Source organism: Rissa tridactyla, chromosome 3 (assembly GCF_028500815.1).
Source record: "Rissa tridactyla isolate bRisTri1 chromosome 3, bRisTri1.patW.cur.20221130, whole genome shotgun sequence".
NCBI classification, from domain to species: Eukaryota; Metazoa; Chordata; class Aves; order Charadriiformes; family Laridae; genus Rissa; species Rissa tridactyla.
In genome coordinates, this window is record NC_071468.1 from 60,561,418 (window position 1) to 60,584,441 (window position 23,024).

General features: G+C 42.9%; 1 protein-coding gene across 4 annotated transcripts in view; it reads left to right on the forward strand.

Moving 5' to 3' along the window:
• The window catches only part of PLAGL1 (PLAG1 like zinc finger 1), a 47,645-nt gene that overhangs the window by 15,673 nt on the left and 8,948 nt on the right, over nucleotides 1-23,024 (forward strand). For 3 of the 4 annotated variants that reach the window (XM_054196596.1, XM_054196598.1, XM_054196597.1), the window contains exons 2-4: nucleotides 4,273-4,315; nucleotides 19,503-19,658; nucleotides 20,742-20,854. In XM_054196596.1, the coding sequence (XP_054052571.1) occupies nucleotides 4,297-4,315; nucleotides 19,503-19,658; nucleotides 20,742-20,854 (288 nt within the window). In that variant the 5' untranslated portion in view covers nucleotides 4,273-4,296. Of the gene's footprint in view, nucleotides 1-4,272; nucleotides 4,316-6,075; nucleotides 8,133-19,502; nucleotides 19,659-20,741; nucleotides 20,855-23,024 lie in introns of those variants that run through there. The other variant, XM_054196595.1, reaches the window with a different exon arrangement.

Genomic DNA, 23,024 nt, shown 5'->3' on the forward strand with positions numbered 1-23,024 from the left:
ACATGCCCACGGTGTGCCTGCTACAGTCACTTCTGAAACACAAAATGTGTAGTCTGTAAATTTGTGGCAATGGTGGAAGAACTAAGAAAAACAAAACAAAACATAAAATCCTGGCTCCTACAACATGTCCTTGTCCTCCGTAGGCAGTGCAGAACCCATCCTCACTTCCTCGAACCAGTGCATAACTACTTTTCACCACCACAAAGCATTGAACTTTTCATCATCCAATGTGCCTGTAATTACTGTTTCGCTATCTGTAGGCTGTAACCATCTATTATACTTAACCCATCAAGCCCTATTCAACCTAAATACATAAACTAATTTCTCGATACCTGAAAGCCTGTAAGAACCTCATAAGGCTTTGCCTCAAATTTTCAGGGCTGCAATTTTCATGTATGGGAAACATCCCCCACTCTACTCCTCCTCCTCTTCTGCCCATGCGTTGATGAGAAAGAACAGTATTTAAGAGCAACCACAAACAGCTTCTTTTGGCTGTGTGGGCAGCACAGCAAATTTGGCCAATATACCTGCAACACTTCATATAAAGGTCAATGTGGTACGTCAGTGTGGTTTACAAGGAGCGAAAACACAGAAAATTGGCCGATGGGACTGTTAAACTGAGACCAGCATGGCCACTGGCCAACCACCTGAGTTTAGATGGACAAGTGACTGATGTGGCCAGAAACCACCAGGCACTGTGCCTGGTGTGCACAGAATAAGTGGCTGCTATGACTCTGCGTGTGTCGGAGCCCCCTTGGCTGGGGGGCAATACACTGTGCGAGAGGTGCCCTCGTGCACCAAAGGGCTGACCTTGAAGCAGGAGAGGGATTTATGGTGGTAGTTCTATGGAGCTAGGGGGACAGGGAGTTCCTGGGTCTGTGTTGAGGGTAACCGGAGAAGAGCTGGCATAATTTATGAAGGAACTTGTAGCTCTGCAAATACTCCCTTGCTTCTGCAAATACACCTTGCTGTGCTTATCCTTACCCTGTCAGAGATAATGTCCCAACTGACTTCTAGAAGAGGAGCAGTTCCTTGTGTTGGTGCACCTGCTGCTCTGTTGTTCTGCAAGTGGCTTGTGCTGCAGTGACTGGGATGCCCTCACGGAGGTGTTCCCTCTTGCTCTGTAGTTTCTGTGTCTTCCCCAAGGGCTGGACTTGGGCACTATGGGGTTGCTGCTGTTAATGCTGCTTCATCAGAGGACCATACCGGAGAAAAATGAGAAGGTTTCCCAGGATTTGATGGTCTGTGGAGAAAAACACTTTGGTGGTTTATCGTTATCCTCTTCATAGTGCCTTTGTTCTCTGGGGCAAATCTTCTGCAGCAGTCTTGTACCTTTGAGCATGTCCTAGGAGGACTGTTAGGAGTAGAGCTCTGTACCAGGTGACCTGCCTGTACTAGTAAGTGCCTTTAATGCCATGACGGGCAGCAGGTAGATGGCAGTGTCTTGGACTGATTCCTTCCTGGCTCCAGACTGCAGGAGAAGGCAGCCATGTTAGGATGGGCAAAAGGGATGGGAGGGAAGAGTCAACCTGTGCAATAGCACTTTTCTGCAGTGTTTTTTGTAGCTGCTTCTGAGTAATAAGTGAATGGAGAACCTCCTCATGCTTCTGGTAGCTGCCCCCACCCCAGTAGCAGGTTAGCCTTTTAATTGCAGCAGAGGTATTTCTTATGTGTTTGTGTTGCTGTGGACCATGCAACCGTTTCATGGACCATGGACCATTTCATCTGAGTCCCTCTAATGTCATTCTGACCTGTCACAGTCTCTGTGTCAAGAGATATGGTCTTCTGTCCTAGCTAGTGTACGTGTTCCTTCTTCTCCATGCCCCCTCCTCCAAAGTGACACTACAAACCTTAATTGGGTTGTCCATGGACCACAGTGTCACTGGAACCTGTCTGGGTGGCAGACATGTGGGGGACGGGGAGAGGATGGACTGGGGCTGGACTTTCTCGTGACAGGAGACTGCTGCAGACCAGATGTGGGAGGGTGAAGGTATGCTACTGACTTACACCGTATGAAAGGGGAGAGCTTGTTGTGTTGTGGTGATTTACCAGGTAATTGCCCTGCAGATTGAAAGCCAGCAAAATTAAATCATTTTGCCGAGTAAGTCAGTGGGGGGATTAAATCTGTATTAGTTGATGGCACTGCTTTGACAGTGACAACACATAGCCTGCTGTTTATGGGGCTGACAAAGGTTGGCATGTGTACAGTCACATATGGATGCTATTAAAGTCCACTGTTCCCTCTGCAAAGCCTAAATTCTTAGAAATTAACACCACAGACAAGTGCCTTGATCTCAGCGAGAATGGAGTCAAACTGCAGAGTAGTTTTTTTGCAGGAAGAAAGTGTTTTCTGGCTGATGGAAATCAGACTAGGACACTTGCTGCTTAGAAGGCCTGCTCTCAGCATGGCTGTTTTTACCTGGAAAAAGAGGATTTGCTGATGACCTTTTATAGTGTGTGGGACCCTTTACTGCTTCTCTCTCACATCTACACGTCCCAGGCAGAGACAAAAGCTGGTTTATAAACTGTATGTTCACCGGAGACAGCTGTTTTGGCAGAGGACAGAGATTCCAGAAGAGAAGTTGATGTGCTGGCATTTGTGTTTCGTGCCTTATCTGCAGTCTCCTGGCTCTCAGACAGAAGTGATGTACCAGCAGCCTGCCTATTCTCTGCCTAGCTTCTTATAAAAACAGACAAACTGCAATACTGTAGGACTTGATTCATTTGCTGAAACGTAAGCATTTAGTGCTGTCTGGGTTGCCCTGGGTAGCCCTGCCTGGTTTCTAGCTCCTGGTCCAGGAGGGACTCTTTTTCCTGTCTAACCAATATCGTAGCTATCAGCTTCATGTGGGTGCTACAAATGTCCTAGGGCACCTCAAAAGGCACGGGATGCCTGTGTGTGGGTAATTGAAGCGTCTTTCCTTGCAGCGTTTTCCCTGCTGAAGGCCTCTGATGAGCTGCTCCCTGTCAGTTTTATCCCGCTGGTGTTAGGGAGTGTGTGCATCCCAAAGGTGGGAGGACTCTGTTTGGTTTTGATTTGAAAATATGAATTTTCTGCAATAAAGACTACATACCTGTCAACTACGCCTCACCACCCACCACTGCAAATCACTCTAAAATGCAAAGCTTGTACTCGTCTTCTATTTGGTGAAGGCAGCATAGGTTTGAAAGACATGTTTAAGCATGTGGGAAGGAAAGACCAGGCAGCTCTTTATATTTCAACATCAGAACTCTTCCAGAGTGCAGAGCATGTATAAAATAGGTTTTTTTTACATACTGTCTATTATGCTAGGGTTGACAATTTAAATCCTTGGGGGCTTGATTGTGTTGTGATGAGACACATGGTAAGATACCAAGTCTGATTTACTTGCTTTGTGTCTTGGGATTGGGTCTGTAAGCACTTAAATAAGCATATGGAAGTTTATCAATTGTTAACTTGCTAAGGTAATCAGCATACTCGTTACGTTGCCCAGTAGTGATGATCTGTATGTACATAGGTTTTGAGTAAATGCTGGGAGTAATGCTCGGCACGGCTGCTTTTGTATGCAGGGACAAATGACACGTCCTCAAGCTAAGACAGCAACTTAGGTGCTTACAGTGGATCACTAGAAGTGTTACCTTAGTCTTCTCAAACTTGGAAATGGCGCTACAGCGTGCTCATAGGTTTCAGCAGATAGCTGGATCTCAGCTTCCTCATCCTGCTTGTGGACAACCTGTCAGAATCGCAGCTTCTTCCTTGGCAAATTCTCATCAGCAGGGAACAAGATGAACAGAGTTCAGCAGAAAGCTAGAAGTCTCCAGAAGTCTTTCAAGAAAGCAAATAAAATGTCTTGTCCTGTATCTACTTAATATTCCCTTTGACTTTGCAAGGGTGAGGACTCTTAAGATGAATACCAGAAATAGGAGGCTTAAACAAAGAATGGCATGCAATGGGGTAAAATACAAGGCGGCTTAAAATTCTGTTTTAATAATAAATGTTAATGAAGATGTGTGATACAGTGAATTACTCTTAATTAAAATGTATTACATTAATATTGTCAGTCCACATTGTTTGTGAAATGAAGTGGAATCATTTATTAAGGAATAAAAACCAGATGGATTTCCTCTTTTCCTCTACAAATTGAAATTCTTCCTTGCTAGATTTTCCTAGATACATTCTCCTCATTTCCTAAAGAACTAAAAAACTGTGCATATGATGACTAGCATGAGGTTTAAATGTGAATAGTACTAGTTCAGAAAACTGATCATTCTTTTTTCATTTATTTTATGTAGGTTTCCTTTGCCTGATCTGTAAACATGTCCACAGACCTGCTATGTAAGTACATTTCCGTCATCCCACAGTGATTTTTTTGTACCGTATGTTTTTATCAGATTTCCAGATGTGCTCCAGATTGATGTCTTTTATCTTAAGCATAAAGTCTGCTTTTACATTTGCGTTTCTTCTGAGACATCTGTGGAACAATATTACCATTATAATCAACGGGATTATTCTTGGAGTAAGGCATGACTTAATATGAGTAAAATTGTAAAAATCTGGCCCATGTATAAGAACAGACTGGTTCATTGAGACTTAAAAAATTACAATTCTATCTGAAATGTTTTATCTATCTTTGGCACAAGTACCATCCCAGATGACTACTGAGCAATGTGCTTGCGGTTTTTTAATCACTTTGTGAGTTTAACTCCTGTGTTTCCAAGGCATCATTATCCAAGTCACATCCAAATCTCACTCCTCATCACTATTATCCATCTTTCTTTTTCAACACCAAGGAATATACAAGTGGCATATTCCTATACTTCGCTGTTGTAACTGCTACAAAAAACTACCGATCAAGTCTCCCTGATACTCTGACCCTCTCGCTCCAGCCCGAGCTATCTGCAGCATTCAGCACGTTTTCTATGCCTATTGATCTGGTCTACATGCTTTCTTTTGGAGTCCCTCCAGTGCCTCAGCTGCCATTTTTTATCATTGCCTCTGAGGGCTGCCCAACTGCGCACTGTGCAGTATAAGAGAGGGGAATTTCAAAAACCCATTTTATCAGTTTCCAATACTTCCTCACAGGAGCAAAGAAAACAAATTTTTTGGGGGGTCAATAACTGTAATCTGTTAATAAATATAAAAACATCAGTGGCAGACTGGCAGATAGCGGCTTTCTGTGGAGGTGATATCTGTACTTCAAGATCAAGTTATTTGTGAAAGTGCATTTTTGAGCTTCACCTGCTAAGTGGCAATCTGGGGGCACGCTTAAGTGCCATTTTGATACAGTGAGAATTCTAAAATGAGGAATGTAATACGCCTGACTGTATTGTATACAAAAGGCATAACTGATGTCAGGAGTGAAATGTTAAAGAAAGGAGAGAGGGCAGGGTGACTGCACAGTGGTCCTGGTTGGAATCGCTTAAGACTTCTCAACTCTACTCAGATGTTTAAGCTAGTTCGAGTGTTTCAGCTAATTTATGCCCTTGCAGTTTAGTTTTTCTCTCTTCAGCTCAGCACCTCTCTCAGGCTTTCCCTGGTGATCAGTTGGTTAGAGGAGTTGTCGCCTGAGGAGAGGTTGAAGGAGATGAGTGTGTTCATCCTGGAGAAGAGAGGGCTCAGGGGAATCTAGTTGTGGTCTTCAAATAGAAAAATGGTGGTTATGGAGAAGAAGGTGGAAGCACTTGTCTTCACAAGGATGCGCCGTAACAGGGCAACAGGTGATGGCCACAAGTTGCTTCAGGGGAGATGCCTGTGGATATAAGGGGTATTTTCACTGTGGGGTCAATTAAACATTGGAATAGGCTGCCCAGGGAAGTGGTGGAATTTCCCACACCGGAAATATTCGAGGCATGGCTTGACAGGGCCCTGCATAACGCTAATCTAAGGCCCTGCTTTCAACAGGAGGCTGAGCTAGCTGATTTCCACAGGTCTCTTGCCACTGAGGTAATTCTGCATTTCTGTATTTCCTTGTGTCCTCAGCTATCTTCTGTGCAATGATCAGTCATCCCTACCACCTGTCCCTCATCTTCTCAGTATTGTACCACTTGTGCTGTGGCAGGTCCTGTGATACTTGGTCATGCTAGAGAGGCAGACATTTGTCTTCTCGCTCGGAGACGTGTGAATAGTGTTGAGGCGGTACCAGTGCTCCGGGGGCTTTCAAGGTTCCAGCTGGTGGGAGTACACATGCATTTTCCAGCCTTGGAAAAATGTCAGTGCACAGGAGAATGAAGAATAATACGGCATATCTGTACAGATGTGAAGTGACTTTAGATCTTTATGTCTGTTTTTATATAAATAAATAGTCCAGAGCCAGCCCATGAGCTTAATACTGGCCTATGCTAACAGGCAACACCAAAGTGTGTTTTGGGGATAACATCTACCAGCCTCTGTTCCAGCTAAGGAATTTGCATGTAACCAAACTGTTTGGGGGAGAAAAGGGAAGGAAGTGAGGACCGTTTAGACACGTGGAGCTGATGCCAGCTGGTCTCAGCACCAGGGAACGGTCTCTGGCTCTTACTATTTAGTAGTAGACGGGTAGCCTAACCACCCGGTCCCTAAGCCTGACCGCAGCATCATCTTTCACTAGTGCTTGGTTCAATACAAGGTCAAATTCTACAATTAAAATCTTGTTCCAAGTCACATTAATGAAGACTAGATGTATAAATAAAAAGAAAAAAAATCTAACCAAACAAGACCAAACCCCTTGTATTCCTGGGGAAAAAAAACAACCAAAAAACACTGCAGTCTGTGGCAAATTGCACAAAGAAAATGTCAGGGCTGCACAGTACAAGGGCTGCTGCGGGTAGACCTCAAACTCCAGCAGCTAAGTCTTCAAGCCTGTGGAAATAACCGAAAAAGCCAACATCCCAGTCAAGTTTTGGCGCGATGAATTTGAGGTAGCAAGTGTTTTAGATGGAGAAGCTAAGGAAAAAAAAAAAAAGAGAAGTTTATAAAATGTCTGGCAGCTACTGAGGCTTGGCCGGTCGGGGAAGCAACGGACTTCCCCTTGGAGCTTGTTTTTCTTTTTATCCTTGGTTGAACTAGCGTGCAGTATATTATGCTGCCTGAATGTAGGGGTTTGTCACGGTTAGCGCCGGGGGCTGTCCCAGGAACGTAGGAAGGCGACGGGGGTGAATGGAGCACGCGGTGGTCGGTGGGGCTCGAGCCCGCTCTTCGGAAAACCTGTCCCTGCTCCTCTTGGCCCAGCCGGCCAAAGCCGCGCAGGAAAGGAGGTGGGTCTTTGATCTCTTTGTTGTAGCTGCTCCCTGGGAATTTGCTGAAATCAATGCCCTGTTTTCCTGAAGAAATGAATGGCTATGCCTAACTAGCTTTGTGAAGCGCTGGGGAATTCACCGCTTCTGTTTATTGACAGCTGAAAAGGAGCACATGGTGCTGAATGGGTCCTCTTGGGGAAACAAAACAGAGCAGAGTTAGACTTAGTTGAACACAGGGGCATTTGGAAAAGTCTGCCGAAGGAGGATGGCACGGTTCCTGCCACCTTGTACTAGCATAGCCTGACTTTTTACTAAAAAGGCCGTGTTAAATAAGGTAAGGATTGTTTTGATTTCCCATACGTAGTGTGATTATGAAATGTTTGCTCTTGTGTTCTCAAGTGCAAAAATGTTTGAATTGTGTTCTGTCATGGGAAACACCTAAGTGGCTCTTGTGCTGTTTCTAGCCTCTGTGTATGTTCATTTGTTCTTTATCTAATGGTGATTAATGAATATTAAAATTAATAGGAAATAATTTGGTATTTGGGCCTTGCAGTCAAGTCCTGAACATCAGTCATTTACGTAGGCTATTGTATGCAGTTCTTTATGTCTTTGAGAATCAGCCGAATTGCATCAGATGATTTCTTGACTGGTACAAATAGCTGCGTTAATACTTAGGCACAAGGCAGTGACTAACAAGTGGGCCTGTCTGGCAGAAAATCTGGGAATCTAAAAGCCCGTGAAATGTAAGGATATATTTCCAAACCCCTGTTGCTCTGTGTGGACTCAAGACAAGAGGTGGACTTAGCACTACACTTGCTGGTTTTACATGTACAGTTTTTTTGTAAAGACAGCAAAGAATAGCATGAAGAGGATGATAATGAAGAAGCAGTATTTTCTTCATGCGAGTCCAGAACAGTTTATCAGACCGAAGGAATTTGGTGGGTAATTCATATGTAAATTTTCCACTGAAAACAGGAGAACAAATTGCCAGAGTTCTTATATTAGTTTCTGTGGTGACTGAAGAAAAAGCTCACGTAGTTACAACTTTCAGGTGTGTCCAATTTACGACTGCAGGAAAAAAGGTTAAGTAATGTAATTTCTTCCTTTGACAGTTTAAGTGTAAGGACAAGCTCCAAAAGGAGTAATCCCTGTCTTGCAAGTAGGAATTGCTGGGATTGTGTTGCGGACCTGCTTCAAAGTGTCTGTGCATGCAAACGGAATAATCGCTGTTGTGCAAGTAGGAATTGCCGGTTTTGTGTTGTGAACCTGCTTCAAAGTGTCTGTGCGTGTGTGCAGTTGTTTAAAAGCTGTTCAGTAATCCCCTTATTCCGGGGAAGTGCTTGGGAAGTTTCACATTTTATCAGTGTAGTTTGTGTTCCTCAGTCTGGCATTTTTGCTTTCAGTGACTTTGAGCTGGTAATCATACTAGTTTTGTCTCATTTTGCTCTTCTCTGCAGCAGATAACGTATCTGTTTTTCTTGGAAGCATTTGGGCTCCGTATGCAAACATGCCTTCTTTAGAACACTTTGCGATCCTGAAAATGAAAATACATTGCTTAACTGCAGAGTGTCAGCATTGTTGCTTGTGGCGTCTGCCCTCTAAATCTCCAAGATTTTCAGAGGGAAAAGCAAAAAAAAGCAAATGCGTTTGTGATTTTGACAAAGAGGTAAAAACACTGAGCTCAAGCAGGCAGGTACTGATGGTTTTGAGCTCTGTTGTCATTATTGTTATCCAAATGTGGCAAGAGTGGTTTTTTGACCTCACTTAAGTGTATTTATATGGGATAGACATTGGAAGACGCTAAAATGTAAAGCTAAAGCTAATTTAAAGTTAACATTTAAATTGGAAGGGAGGTATATTTGTAGGTCATTTTAATAGTCTAGGTGTGTTATGAAAATGTTGACCGGTGAGGGATTCTGGGTAGTCGTAATTGTGTAAATAGGAAAGAATTAGGGTTGTGGAAAGCTCAGTTGATCAGAGCTTTTTTAGTTAGTATAATGGAGAAGAAAGTAGATGATTCATGCATGGCACAGAAGGTGGCATTTGTTCTCTTGTTACTTGGGCAATAAGGCAAGGCAGAGTGTGTTATGTTTAACTTACTGGACTGTGTTTAGACAGAAGTATGGTGGGGGGAAGTAGATGGGGATGTTTTGGCAAGACATTTGTCCCTTTGCCTCTTCTAGCATCAAAGATCTTTATAAAATATGAGTACCGTTGTGACCTATGGGCTAAGTTGAAGTGGAAGGAGTATAAAATAATTGATTTCCAACCAATAGAGTAAGAGATACCGAAACCAAAGCGGCATATGTGATCATACACACCTCTTAGTAAATGTGCATGTTAAATGACCAGGGTTATACAAATACATATCTGAGAAATGATGCATTTTCTCCAAGGTGGTGCCTTTACTGTCTGTTGATCTTATTCTTCGAGCTAGGAAAGTATGAAAATGGGAACAAATTCTGTGCAATTTTGCTTTGCAAAGTTGCTTCTCATATTTTAGTAATACAGACTACTGTTATTTTCATTTTTGTGACTTTTTGAAATAGCTGAAAGAAACTACAAAATAATCAGAAAAAAATGTAGAAAAAGTGTTTGGATTTTGTTTACTCTCAAACTGAGATGACTGTCAACAGGAGAATGAATAGGACTTTGTGGAGATACATTCTAATCTGAGTTTAGAGTGCTTCATCTGCAGAAAAAAATATGCAATTTTTTCTAACCCCACAAATTTTTGCAACTCTCAGATGTAATTCTCCAGTAGTACTCCATAGTCACATACTTTGTAATTCTGTATTTTAGAGAACTAGACTCAAGGCTGTCCTTATACCTGAGGAGAATAGTTATTGTAAGCAAAATGTAGTGTATTACTACCTAATCTGTTGCTGCCAATTTTACTTTCCTTTCTTAATCGGTCTGTTAAAGAAGCTCAGGTGGACATACTTTCTTTAGTACAGTATCAGTCAAGATATTAGATAATTATCTTATGTTTCCCATTGAAAGTCTTTAGAGTAGAAAAAAATAAATATATGTTAGATCTCAGGGAAAAAGAGAACAACTAACACAGGAAGCACAAATATGACACTTGCATGTGTATTTTTTATTCACAGAAATATGTTTTTGTTCAGCAGCATAGCTTCCCAATGTATATGTGTTGGGTTTTTTTTAAAGAAATCACTTCATGCCTTAAAAGAGGACAATGATTCAACAGGATCATAAGGGCTAGGGATGACGTCTCCTACCCATTTTGTTTCCAGAGAAGCTGGGAATCAAGCATCCTTTTCATGTGGGAAACAGAAGTTGTTGGCTGTGTCCTCTGTTATGAGGGTGATGCACAGTAAGAGCTAAAGCTGTTCTGCTAAGCTGTTAATGATCCTCTGTCTACAAAAACCAATGCTTTTTAAAAGACTCCTACATTTCAGTATTTTAAATATATGCTTTAGCATTCATTAGTCAAAAAAATAAAAGAAAAAAACCCAACTTTTTTTTGTTCCCTGGGGTGAATTGGAATACCTGTAGGGGCTTTGGATGGTTCACTGAAGAAGTTAACTGGTTTTCCAGTTTTATTCAGACTTGGTTTCCACTGAATGTAATACAGATTAGAAGTGTTTTTTCAGGATTGGCTCTCCAAGATCTCAGTCCCTACCAGTCCTAAGTGTCCATGTATTCACTTCTCCGCATGGACTTCCTTCTTTCATACTCACACATCAGTAGAGCCCAGTGTACGGACTTCTGTCTGCAGAAGTGGGTCCCATGGTTTTTACACTGCACTTTTATTCCCAGTATCTGTAGCTTGCATCATGTAGTTGTAACTGCCTCTAAAGACCTTGAGTTCTGCCAGCCATCATCTCTTTGCTCGGTCGTGCCAGGCTTCCTCATTACATCCTACAGTGAACTCATATTTACTTCTCCAAAGCGTGTCTACCTGCCTGGTTCTTTCTACCAGTGAGCAACTAGAAGTATATCTCAGCTGCTAGAGTCTTTGCTTGGAAGGTTCCCACAAGTCCATACTGGAAGTTGTGTCACAAGTGGAAGAGCAAGGATCAATTTGGGCTGGTTTCCTAAGGAGAGGTGGCTTTTGTCACCGAGCCCTCCACCAGTCTCCTCCACATGACATCTGGACTTGGTGGCCAGCAACAACCAACTTCAGTGAAGGAGAGAGACCCAATCTAAGGTTCCCTTTTAAGGGAATGTTGCAAGGGTTGGAAATATTTCAACTAATTAATACTAAGTGTTAGTCATTAGAATTGCTGCAGTTCGTTTATCAGAATTGAAACTGTGATGTTGACCTGCCATGAATAAAATTATCAACTGTATTAATGCACTTGATACGGTGTGTGTGGCTGCGTGCACGTGTATTTATACATACATACATTTAGGAAGACATATGTGCTTGGGGTTTTTTTGCTAGAACGAAGACAGAAGATTCTGCTGTCTGTGTTAAATTGCAACAGTAGCATTAACATTATCCGCTAAAAGGTCTGACACTAAAATAAATCAACCAGCTGGCCAAAAATCTCCCCAAAAGAAAAGTGCGTGAGACCAGTTAAAGCTACTTTTGCTATGGGACGTGTAGGCCAGGAGTATCCAAAATGTGGCCTAGGAGCCAAAGGGTGCTTATGAGAAGTTTGAGTATGACTCTCTTGATGGTTGTCTGTATTTCTGTGGTCAGGGGGAATGTCTGCAGTATTGGAGCAGTGCAGTTTGGACAGTGCTAATGAAGACCTCAAGCAAGAAGGTGTCACAGCCAGGAGCCACAGCCTTGTACCAGGATCAGCTGCTGCTGGGGGCACATGAGCAGAGTGCAACAGGAAGGCTTGGCTCTCAGAAGCTTTTGCTGGGCATTTTGTAGGAACAGGCTATGCTGACTGAGGCTGTCTCTTGTAAAAAATAGCAGTTGTTTCCGTGAATTTGCTGTTAAACCTCCTTCCCTGTTTCTGGATCTAATTTTATATGACTTCGCGCCAAGCCAGTGGAGGGAGAGGGAGGGAGAGAAGGAAAAAAAAAACCCTCTGAAAAATCCAACTGCATTTTTCAATTTGATTGTTTGAAATGTATTCAGCTTTCAGCAATGAGAGAAGTCTCTTTGTTTGCGCTGATTAGAAGCTATTACATGTAAACTATGGGAAGTGACTTCACTTGAACTGTGCTCGTTATGTATTTGGGTTCTGATAGCAACCAAACCCCATGCAGTGTACCAGAAATGTGTCACGTACATTTTAGCCCCAAGAATAATCAGAAAAAGATTATTTTTTAACTGGTTTTCAATCAATCAGTCAATGCTTTGATCTCAAGTCATTTTTAGAGGAATGAACCTACCAAGAACTTTGATAAACAGGTTGCTCAGACTGCAGAGTGAAGCTAAACTTGATAAACACACCTACATACTTTTCCTACTGTTTGGTGTTGTTTTTTTGGTTTTAATTTAAGTTTTCAGGAAAGTCCTATAAATTACTGGCCTTTCAGATGTGCAAGCAGTGAAGGTAAGTTGTGGGGTTTTTTTTCTTCCAGGCTGTGAAGTTTGTAAGATGTAGCAGATCACAGGTATCCTTGTGCTGCACAGGCTCCATGGGAACCTGCTGAAGCTGCTGTGTACAGTCACATTGTCAAATTTCACGGCCCGTCTGTGCTCCTTGAGGCTTCTCTACCAGTTTTGCTCCTAAGGTTTTGCTAGATGAAGGACCGTGGTAGAAAGCCTCGTTGGGGTTGGTGAGAGGATGACTCTTTATGGGAGGCTGGTTAAATTCCTTCTGACTATGCCTGTCATAGTACTTCAAGGTCACCAGGCAAAAAACTTACTGTTCCCAGATGTGCTTGACTGTCATCGTGATTGCTCCCTATTAGGAACTAGTAATGAATCATAGTCGTCGTTATCATTTATACGTTTGTATAACAAATAGTTTTGGAGTTCTGAACAGTTTACATACTTAAACTTGTGTCTGCTAGGAAAATGCATGTGCACTTTGCGTTAGAAGATTTCTTTACTATCAGATAAGTGCTGAGCCTCCCTTCTAGAGGCATCCCTCTGTGAAACAGCTGTGCTAGACAGGATCATACCGCTGTAAGGCAGGAGCCAGTGCCTTGACAGATGATCTCCCACTGCTGGAGACCTGAGGATGTACCCTCCCTCCAAATCTTCTTTCCTCTTGGGAACGAAGGCGGGGGCACAGAGAGGATGGAGGAGAGGTGAGGGAAAGTGTCACTGCAGATCAGCATCTGGGTCAGGATGTCTAAGGGTTGGTCTCACCTGCAGCGTTGGGTCCCAGTTTTAGAGAACTAGCTCGACATGCTGGTCTGACTGAACGTATGGGCTGGCAGTAAGGCATGTTTGCTGTTTTATTTCTCTGTTTCTGTCTACAAATATAGTAACTTGGTTCTTAAGTTTTACATTTTAGTAGCGTGAGGTCATGTTCCTATAAATGTATTTAATGTTAAGAATGATTGCTGGGACGTTTGCAAACCACCTCCTGTTCTCCTCCCTGGGGAGAGGAGGCCCCAAAAAAGGCATAGGCATTCACTTGTAGGGTGCTTCTTATCCCTGCGCAGGACCAGGACTCCTCTTCCCCCTCCACCAGCATCTCAGGGGCTGTTGGTCCACTTGCCTGCAAGCCCGGGGATGGCAGTGGGCAGCACAAGGCCTTGGCAAGGGAGCCAGTGTGCCCCCAGCAACATGTCCCATAGCATCTGTGCTGGTGCCACCAGATAGAGACGATGAGGCTTCGGGGTCTCCTTGTGTCAGACACGTGGGAACTCACTGCTTGAAATGTACTGCAAGTTTCCCTCTCACACACTTAGGAGTAAATCTCCCCCCCTTCTTTTTTGGGGGGGTGTTATTTTGGGTGTGTGGGGTTATGGAAAATGCAATACCTGCTTCACAAATAATAGGCTGTGTGGTGCATGAACGTGCAGGTTTTCAGTCTTTGCTCAGATTGCAAAGTCAGCCCAGTGTGTGATTTCCTGATTTATTTATTTTTAATGTTTTTCCATGCAGAGCTGAGCAGTTGTAGCTCTCTGCTAATACCAGGTTTTGTTGTATGAGATAGAAGAGGTGTGAAAAGGAGACACTGAAGAAATGTTCACCTATTTTTGTGTTGGACTAGGGATCAGTTATTACAGTTAAAAAGTGAAAATCAGTAGAAAATGTAGCATGACGAAGTACCAGAGGTTAATGGGATTTGAATAAAATTATTCTGAATTCTGGTAATTATAACAAGTTCTATTTTACTATAATATAAATAGGATGAATTATTAATCAGTTAAGAGCTTCAGCTCCTTTGTAAATGCACTTTGCTCATCAAACTTAGGACATGTAAGGCTCCTTTCATAAACGCTTTTTACAGAGGAAATGTGTGGCAGTGGCCCACAATAATGGGAAAATAACTTGGGATTAACAGTTTGCTAATTGAGTACTTTGAATTTTTGCCAAATAAATTATATTGTAGAACCAGGTTTTCAATCTTTTCCAGCAAGGAGTGCTGCAGAGCAAACCACAGGGCAGGGAATTCTCATGTACCATTGTGTGTGAGAAGAACCAGGACTGGCATACTGCTCGTGCCATGTATTTTACGACAGAAAATGCCCACAAGGTACGTATGCAGCGTTCCGCTACATGAAAGCTGAACACGGCTAACGGAGCAGGGATAAATTACTGTTGTTTGCTATGCAAATCTTATGATTGTAATTAGGCTCAGATTTGGACTGCTATGTACACTGATCTTTGTTCCCTTTGCGCACGGGAGCTAATTCTAATGCTGCAAAACAGCACAGCCAATGTCGAGCACTGCTCAGCCCGACAGTCGTTTCTCGCGGGTGTCTTTGCTCAAAGTGGACATTTTAAAAGGAATGATTTACCTCTGCTTTCACAGGGCACATAAATCATGCCCGCAGGCATCTTGTGGGCCACTGAAGTGTTCAGATACTGTAAAGCCTCGCTTGAAAGTAGAGGTTGGAGAAAGCAGGAAGCACAGCCTGATAGGCATCTAGTTTTTAGCAAACTGGTTTTTAAAAAGTGGTGTTCTGTTGCTGATTGGTTAAGGAGCTGGTGGTATGTTTGAGCTATCACGACAGTGATTGCAGTTCCTAGTATGGCTATGTATAGCTCCCGTTATCTCTGCAGCCGGACTTTGTGTAACCGCAGCCCGTGGCTCCTTGCCCACGCTAATGAGCTCTCCCTGAGGCCGGGCTTGTGCCTGTGGGGGTGGCACGCTGCTCGGACGGTGCTGCTGTTTCGGAAAGCCGAGTTTGTTAACTGTGCTCAAGTCCAGCTTGTCCCCAGGCTGCTGCACCAGCTTGGCTACTGCTGGCTGCTGGAGCTTGTCCCCGTGCAGCATGGCTGGCCCCAGAGCCATCTGGAGGACGAGGCAAGCTGGCCACGGAGGCTGCCAGGCAGTAGTCCACAACAAAGGAGAGCTGTCATCTAGACCTGGACTGTGAGGAGGCACCCGCATGGTGAGGACGGTACAGGTGAGCCACACTCACAGCCCATTCTCCTCCCTGGGAACATGGCTGCCAGTGTTTCGGTCAGCCCGGGAGGTGGGAGTAGATCCTGCAGGCAGTGGGTGTCATTTTTCCAGTGACCCAAGGAGCTGGGGAAAGCCATGGCTGCTGACAGTGCCTCCCAATGGCTGGGCAGAAGTGGGAGCAGATGCATTCGGGCGTAGGGGTACCTGGCTGGAGGCGTACAGGAGATGTACCTTTCTCTGAGCCCGTCCAGTGGCTGTTCGCAGGGCATGAGCACCTCGTCCGTGTGATAAGGTGGTGGCTGCACACCCCAAACCTGGTCAGGGTCTGCATCTGCACCCGTGCTGGGCTCTTCTGTATGTGTGCCTCCCCACTGCTGCCGTGGGGCTCAGCAACATAAAAACCTTACCAGCTACAAGATCTATTAGCTTGTGTAGTTTTAGCTACAGATAGATAGAAAAGGCATTATTTGGAACTTTTTCAGAATCATTACAAAGACATAGAGAAACAACGAAGAAATACACTCTAGGGGACAATATATCACTACTGCTCTAAGGATATAGTAAATTACATGATCTGTCTCTTAACAGCTTGTAACTCCTCTGAATCTCGTTTATTTCTTTTTGTTGCCTGCTCATGTAAATCACAGCAAAGCAGAAGAGCGGAGGCAGTTTTACTTTTTCTTTCATGCTTGCACATTATCAAGTATTCCTGTAAACATGACATCTAATCCATTACTTTTGTTTGTTTAAATACAATTTAAGGGAGCAAGGAAACTGTAAAAGCATCAAGTGAGGTACTAAAGTGCCTAACAAAAAGCAGAAAAAATCTTCTTCACAGAAAGTGATTTTTCTAACCAAGTGTATTTCATTCCTAGTGCTAATACAAAAAGGTATGTGTTGTTTCCATAGCTGGATGCTCCATATTACAGAACAGGTTAGAGTGTGTCTGAGGCTTTTGTTGAAGAAATTCCATTTTACATAAGCAGCCAAGTTAAAAGGGGCATAAAATTTATGTGAGCTTTGCAAACTGGTGCCGTGCTGCAGCTGTGATAGTGCGTACATTCCTTTGCCAATGACATCTGTAATTTAGCATTGAAATACAAAGGATTTGTTCTGTAATTATCTCTGAGAAATAATGTGAACTTGACAGTTTTGCACAGTTAGTTTGGGGGGAAGAAATTACAAAGACCCCTGTTCCGCAGGGTAGTCCCTAAAGTTATTATATTTACAGTGGTCCAGTCCTGTGCTTCTGGTGCACCTGGCAATTTTTAATGTGCAATAAACTCAGAGTCAGGCTACTAATATGCTGGTGTGGGCTCAGAAATAGTGTAGTGAATGTAATGTTGGGATGTAACTTAAGTAATTAAGTTATCTAGTTGCCTTCATATCCTATGTAATGAAACAGAAAATTCTAGAACAAGCTTTGGGCAGCTCTGGATATTTCGAGGTGCCGCACGGCGATGCCAGTTCAAAATCCCAAGCCGTACTAGCAAGATGCTTAAAAAACACTTAGAGCTCTGGAGCCAATTTCATTCAGCACTGGCTGATGGCTTCATCATGCCAGTTCGGTGTGCCACCTGGGGAGCGGGCGACTGAGCTCGGTGGCATGCTCGGCACCCATTCAGATGCAAAGCGGTCCCTGATTTTGGAGGAGTGCCTCTCCAGTGCTCACAGCGCCTGAATCGTTTCAAACCTTACCTCTTGGATCCGGAGGACCAAGGTTGGTTAGCTAATGGGGCACTAGTGCCAAATTTGGAGGCCGATGTAAGGGAGACCCTTTTTCCCTGCTTTCCCTTTCCACCCTTCCCACCCTGGGGCCTCTGTGGCGGGCACTGCCCCGGGGGTGGCTGGAAGGTTTGCTCAGGAGCTCGGTGATGATGAATCACAGAGGCATGGCATGGATTGATAAGGTCGTGTACTTTACGATTAGATACATCCTCCCTCTAACTGTGGTTCTTTGTCTCCATTTTGCTTTTGGTAATGTTTTTTCGCAGTTTGCATACAACGACTCTCCAAGCAGGAGCTGTTTGACTTGCGACAAAGTCGCTATTATTCTAGGTAAGCTCAGGAAGCCCTCATAATTTTGTTGCCCTCAGAAGACATAGATTGTTGGCAATTTATTTAAAAGCCAATTAAGTTAAATCACCAAGAAAATATTTTTTTTTTTGTAGCCTGGTTGTAGAGGACTTTCAGGTACATAAACCAGTGTGTAACAAGAAAAATCTGCCTTGCAGGTGTATTATTTATTTTTTGTGCATTTTAGTGCTGTAGAGTGGTATGTTCTTTATCTGTAGCGCTAGCAAAAAAAATCATGAATTTCAGCTATTCATAGTGCAGGTGTGCAGTCTAGGAGCCTTTCTTCTCCTTCTTCTGGGCAGAAGAAAACTATTACATGGTCCCCAAATTATTGAAAAATATGGACTACTGCAGTGCCTGCAGCCTGACCAACATGCAAGTCTAGCTTCTCGTTTAGAGTTGATGGAGAGCCTAAAGAACTCAGTAGGAACGCTGCAGGCTTATCTGGGGAGACTTTAGACTAGACTCTTGAGTGTGTAATTTAGTCAGGCACCTGCTTGTGTTTACTAACTGAAACCTTTTCGAGCTACCCTGAATATGGCATTTGTGGTGCTACTCTCCTTTCTCAAAGATCATCTCCGATGTCTCTGCGTGCAGTGTCTCCTGAGCCCTTACACTTCTCTTGACCTCTCCTTGGCTACGAGCCCCTGCCTGTGGTGAAGCCTCACCTCTCCTGCCCCGGTCTCTGCTACAGTGTCCCATGGCTCCCTTGGACTCTCTTGGCAGTTCTGGCTCCCCTCCTCTGCTCCTTATTGTTGCTTACTGAATAGACTTGCTCAGCAGAGTTTTCAGAAGTAAAACAAAACAAGGTAGTCATGGATGACCAATATCAGCTTTTCCTTTTAACTCAGTTGTAAAGCGTTGTTGGCTCACTGGTTTGGTTTCTACTGTCTATAAAAAGTTTTTCTGCAAGCAGTCCCGTTTTTCCCATTGCCCTGTGTGACACCAGTGCTGGGATGACCTTCTGATGGAGAGTCTCATTGCTCAGTTGTGTCACTGCTCCGTATGAGTTTCCCTGGCAACCAGTTTGAGCTACACTGAACCAAAAATACCTCACTGTGCACTGTGCTGGGGGAAAGTCAGTTTGCAGACATGCATTTCTCATTAATGACTTCTCTGGATGGTTCGTGCGTACAGCCTGCAGATGTCGTTAGTGTGAACTGATGACTGGGAGGTGCAGTGCGCTCTTTTGCTTACTTTCACAGGCAGCACAGTCTATGAGAAGGCTGCCCTCGCGTTATTGTCAACTGAGTTGTGACTATAAGACCCGTCATACTCATTTCTCATGGTACCAAGGGTCTTATCTTCTATGGAGAATGGTTTGTGCAGACTCGCAGTCATCTTTCTTGGACTCCTTGGATCTCTGCAAATTACCTTGTTTATTACTAGCAACTTTGCCCTTCTCATTTCTATATAAATACATGCATCTTGATTTATAGGTGTGCATGCTGCAAGCTCCAGTTTTGCTGCCATCCTGGTCTTCAAAGGCATGGTTTACGACACTTCCAAATGAACATGTGTATAAACCTTTGGAGGTCAGGACCCACCAGTTCGCATAGTAGAGAATGCACAAACTGGAAGTCTTATTTCAAACCTCCCTAGTTCGGTTTTGGTTTGCAGATAATCTTTTCACTACCTAATCTAGAACAGCAGTGTGAAGAAAAGCATTGGTAATTCAAGATGTGTTCTCAAGGTGACAAAATTAGAAGAGACTAAATTGGAGAGCAGTATGTCACTTTTAGTAACAGGTTTCCTTTTCTGGATTTGTAGGGTGTGAGGATTGCGGCAAAAGCCTTATAGGAGAATGCAAACTCCACGGACCACTCATCAGGGCTAAAGATAGGGTTATTCCTAGCCGAGCCCGTCTCACCCTACCTCATTACCTCACTTTGCGAGTGTTGGAGCTGCGAGCTGGAAACCAGCAGAGTAAGTATTTTAGCTCTTTTTCCCACATTTGAGAAAGAAGAGACAAAAGTATTAACAGGGGCTTGTCTTCATGGGTAACTCAAGGCATAATCATTGGGTATTAACAGTATGAAGACTACTTTATTTTCACCTGAGCACAGCTAAAGCTCACTTTCAGCTACTGTTTTTTGTGACTGATTTCTAGTAACCTCAATGCATAGACTGATGGCAGGACATTAGCCAGAGCGGATGTGACATTTAGCTGTAATCAGTTAGCTCTGTTCAGTCAATACAAGTTTAATGAATGTTGAATTTGTATCTAATAGTAACAGCCATGCAGTGTTACGTTATTTTTTTTCTTTTCCCCAAGCATGCAAAACAGGAAAGAGTATTCAATGAAAGGTCAGAAACAAAATGGTAAATAACATCCCTCATCCACCCCCTGCAAACTCAAAAGAACACAGTGGGTTAATTTACCTTTTGCAACATCAGGTCGTATTATGGAAAGATTCTTGTTTCCTTCTGAGGGCAGGGCAATTTAAATGCCCAAGCCTGAACAAGGGAACTACATCCTTAGCAAGCAAATTTTCCATGGCTACCTGTGTAAAATTAGTCCTGCCTAGATTGCGTTTCAGAAAGAGAATGACAAGATGCCTGTTGTGTCGCACCATTGGTATTAGGTAGGGGAATAACTAGAATGATTAAGATGGCTAATACTGTGTTTTTATAGATTCTCTCCACTCGTACTGGGAGAGAACAACGTCATAACAAACTCTGCCAACAAGCAGAGCACTATGATAACATCAGCTTGTAGATTGAAGAGTATCAACACATTTGTGTTTCATACTCAGTTTAATATCTTGTCATGGATTTTAGACACTTCTGTATTCAATGTAATAGCCATTTAAAAAAAAAAATCTCTGTACATATTTACATCCTTTTTAGATTTTTCCCGTTAGAATTATTTACCTGGGTTATTTGTCTAGAAGAATTCATGTGTTCTGCACTATGTGTTTATGTCCATTTTTACATATTCTTGTAAATATAAAAGCAATAGTTTGTGATATCTGTATTAATATTAGACTGGTCTTTTTTTATTCACAGTCCTTGGAGTATTTGCAAAGAAAGTAATACAGAAGAGAACACAGTTTGGTCCTTATGTTGGTCAACTGTCTACAAAACTGACCCGCTATGATGAGAGCAGGCTAGTCCTGCAGGTAAAAACCCAGTGACTTACTATGAAGTGCATATGTGCCTTTAACATTTCATATGTATTTATGTATTTTAACCAGTCAATTATCTGTCTGATCTAGTTAATGAATTGTGCGTCTGATCTGTATGTATGAATGTAAATCACATTATTAGACAGCACAGCATAACCTGAAGTACCATAATGTTCCTGTATATTGTGTTTTGTAGTTTACTTTCCTGCTTTCTAGTTTTATTGCTTCCAGGGTGATTTACCTATCAGACTAACAGCTCTTGATAAATTTTTCACAGAGCACAGCTAGTGAAAGCGTCCAAGGATAGTACTGTCTTCCCAGATAAAACAAAAGGATTTGTGCTTAACACCGTGCCACTGGGAGGGTTAAGTCTGTGCACTGAGTTAGCAGTAGTGGCAGAAATACGCACTAAGGCACTTGCTTAGTAAGGAGGAACAGTGCAGGGACGGGGAAACGCTTCTTAATGATGTGGTTATATATAAACTTTGACACCCAGTGCACTAACTCAGTTTATTTAGTCAAATTGTTATTTAGGGCTGGTACCATCCCTTGCTGCATGTACAGACACTGATCTCCTTATCTGGACCGTGACACTATTGTTTGTACTTTATCCAGCACAAATAGTGGCCTCTCAGGACTAGCCTAGCTTAGACATATTTGCATGCACATCTTTTCCCACAGGAATTCCTTGGGAGTGATAGTTGATGGTAATCCTCTACGCCCTGGTCTTTGCATTTTGCTGCACGGGGTTGCACCTGGGCACACGCACCTTTCTGTCATACAGAGAGTCCGTGGTCAAGCCACAGCCTCCATCAGGACTTCCTGACATGTCACGGTTCTTCCAGACCCTGCATTTCATATCAGGTCCTCTCACTCCCCAGGAGAGAGGGACCAGCAGCAGCTGTCCTGTGACATGCTTTACGTCTTCATTTGAGCTTTCTCCAGGAGCTTGGGACTGGAAAACACTGTGTGTTGTGGAGGAAGGCATACATACAGATACTTCTGTAATTTTGTTTGATAACAAAAGTAATAGCTTCAGTAATTGCTGTGAACTTAATTTGTTCATGGAAGTCATGTGAGTGGTCTGCCAGGAAAGTAACACTGTCCTTCTGTGGGGTTTTCATGGAATGCCGGCACCGGAGAGGATTTTGTTCTTCTCCATAACTATATTTCTTCTGTCTTTTTATGAGATGCTTTAATTCTTACAAATGGAGAAAACGTACTTCTCTAATAAGCTTGCGAGCATGGATGAGCTAAGCACCCAGTTCCTTCCTCTTCACCAGGCCATTGTAAACCACACCCTATCCTCTATCAGTTTGCTTAAAAGTATGCGGTGATAAGCACAGCTCTCTCTGATGAATGGGCTGTTTCTTCAGAAGAGGAGACTAGAGTCCCATGTTTCAGTACCCGATGGAAGTAGCTGTCTCGACTTCTCCCTAGCAGCATTCTGAGTATGTGACCAAACTTGTCCAACAGGCAAGTGTTTTCATTGGAAATATGACAAAGTGATAATGACAAAATGATAAAATAGCTCCAAGAAGCAATGGAAATGCAACATTTTTGGAATTAATTGCTCACTTACGTGGTTAGTAGAACAGACACGTGCTGTGCTGACGTCTGTTGTGCAGCTTCAGTTGTCCATGTTTGAGACTGTATTGCAGAAAAGCAACTGTCTTGTATGAGGTGGGGAGCATTTGCCTCGTAAAGGCATTCTCTTGGAAAGGAATCTAGGAAGAATGAAGTAAAGCAAAAAGAAAGAGGTCTTTCTGGCACAATTTTTCATTCGTATTTACTTTTGCATTGTTAAGGGGAAAAAGAGAAGACTGTTAAAAAGCCATTATGTTGTATGCTACCTCTCTGGACTTATTACACAAGTTATACAATTGTTCAGTGCAAAATGTAGCGTTAATACAGCACTAAATTTTGAGATTATCAAGTACTCAGGAAGTACATTAAGGCATAAAGCTTATCTTTCTACCTGCCTCCACTTAGTTCTTATAATATTATCTTGATATAACATAAAAATGATGAACTATAAACTGGAAAGGCATACAAATGCCTATGGTTATTTTAGTAGCTGGGTGCCTTGGCAGGTATTCGTTCTTCACTTTCTTTTGCACTCAGTATTCTTTAAGAGTGATCTATTTCAAAACAACCACAATTT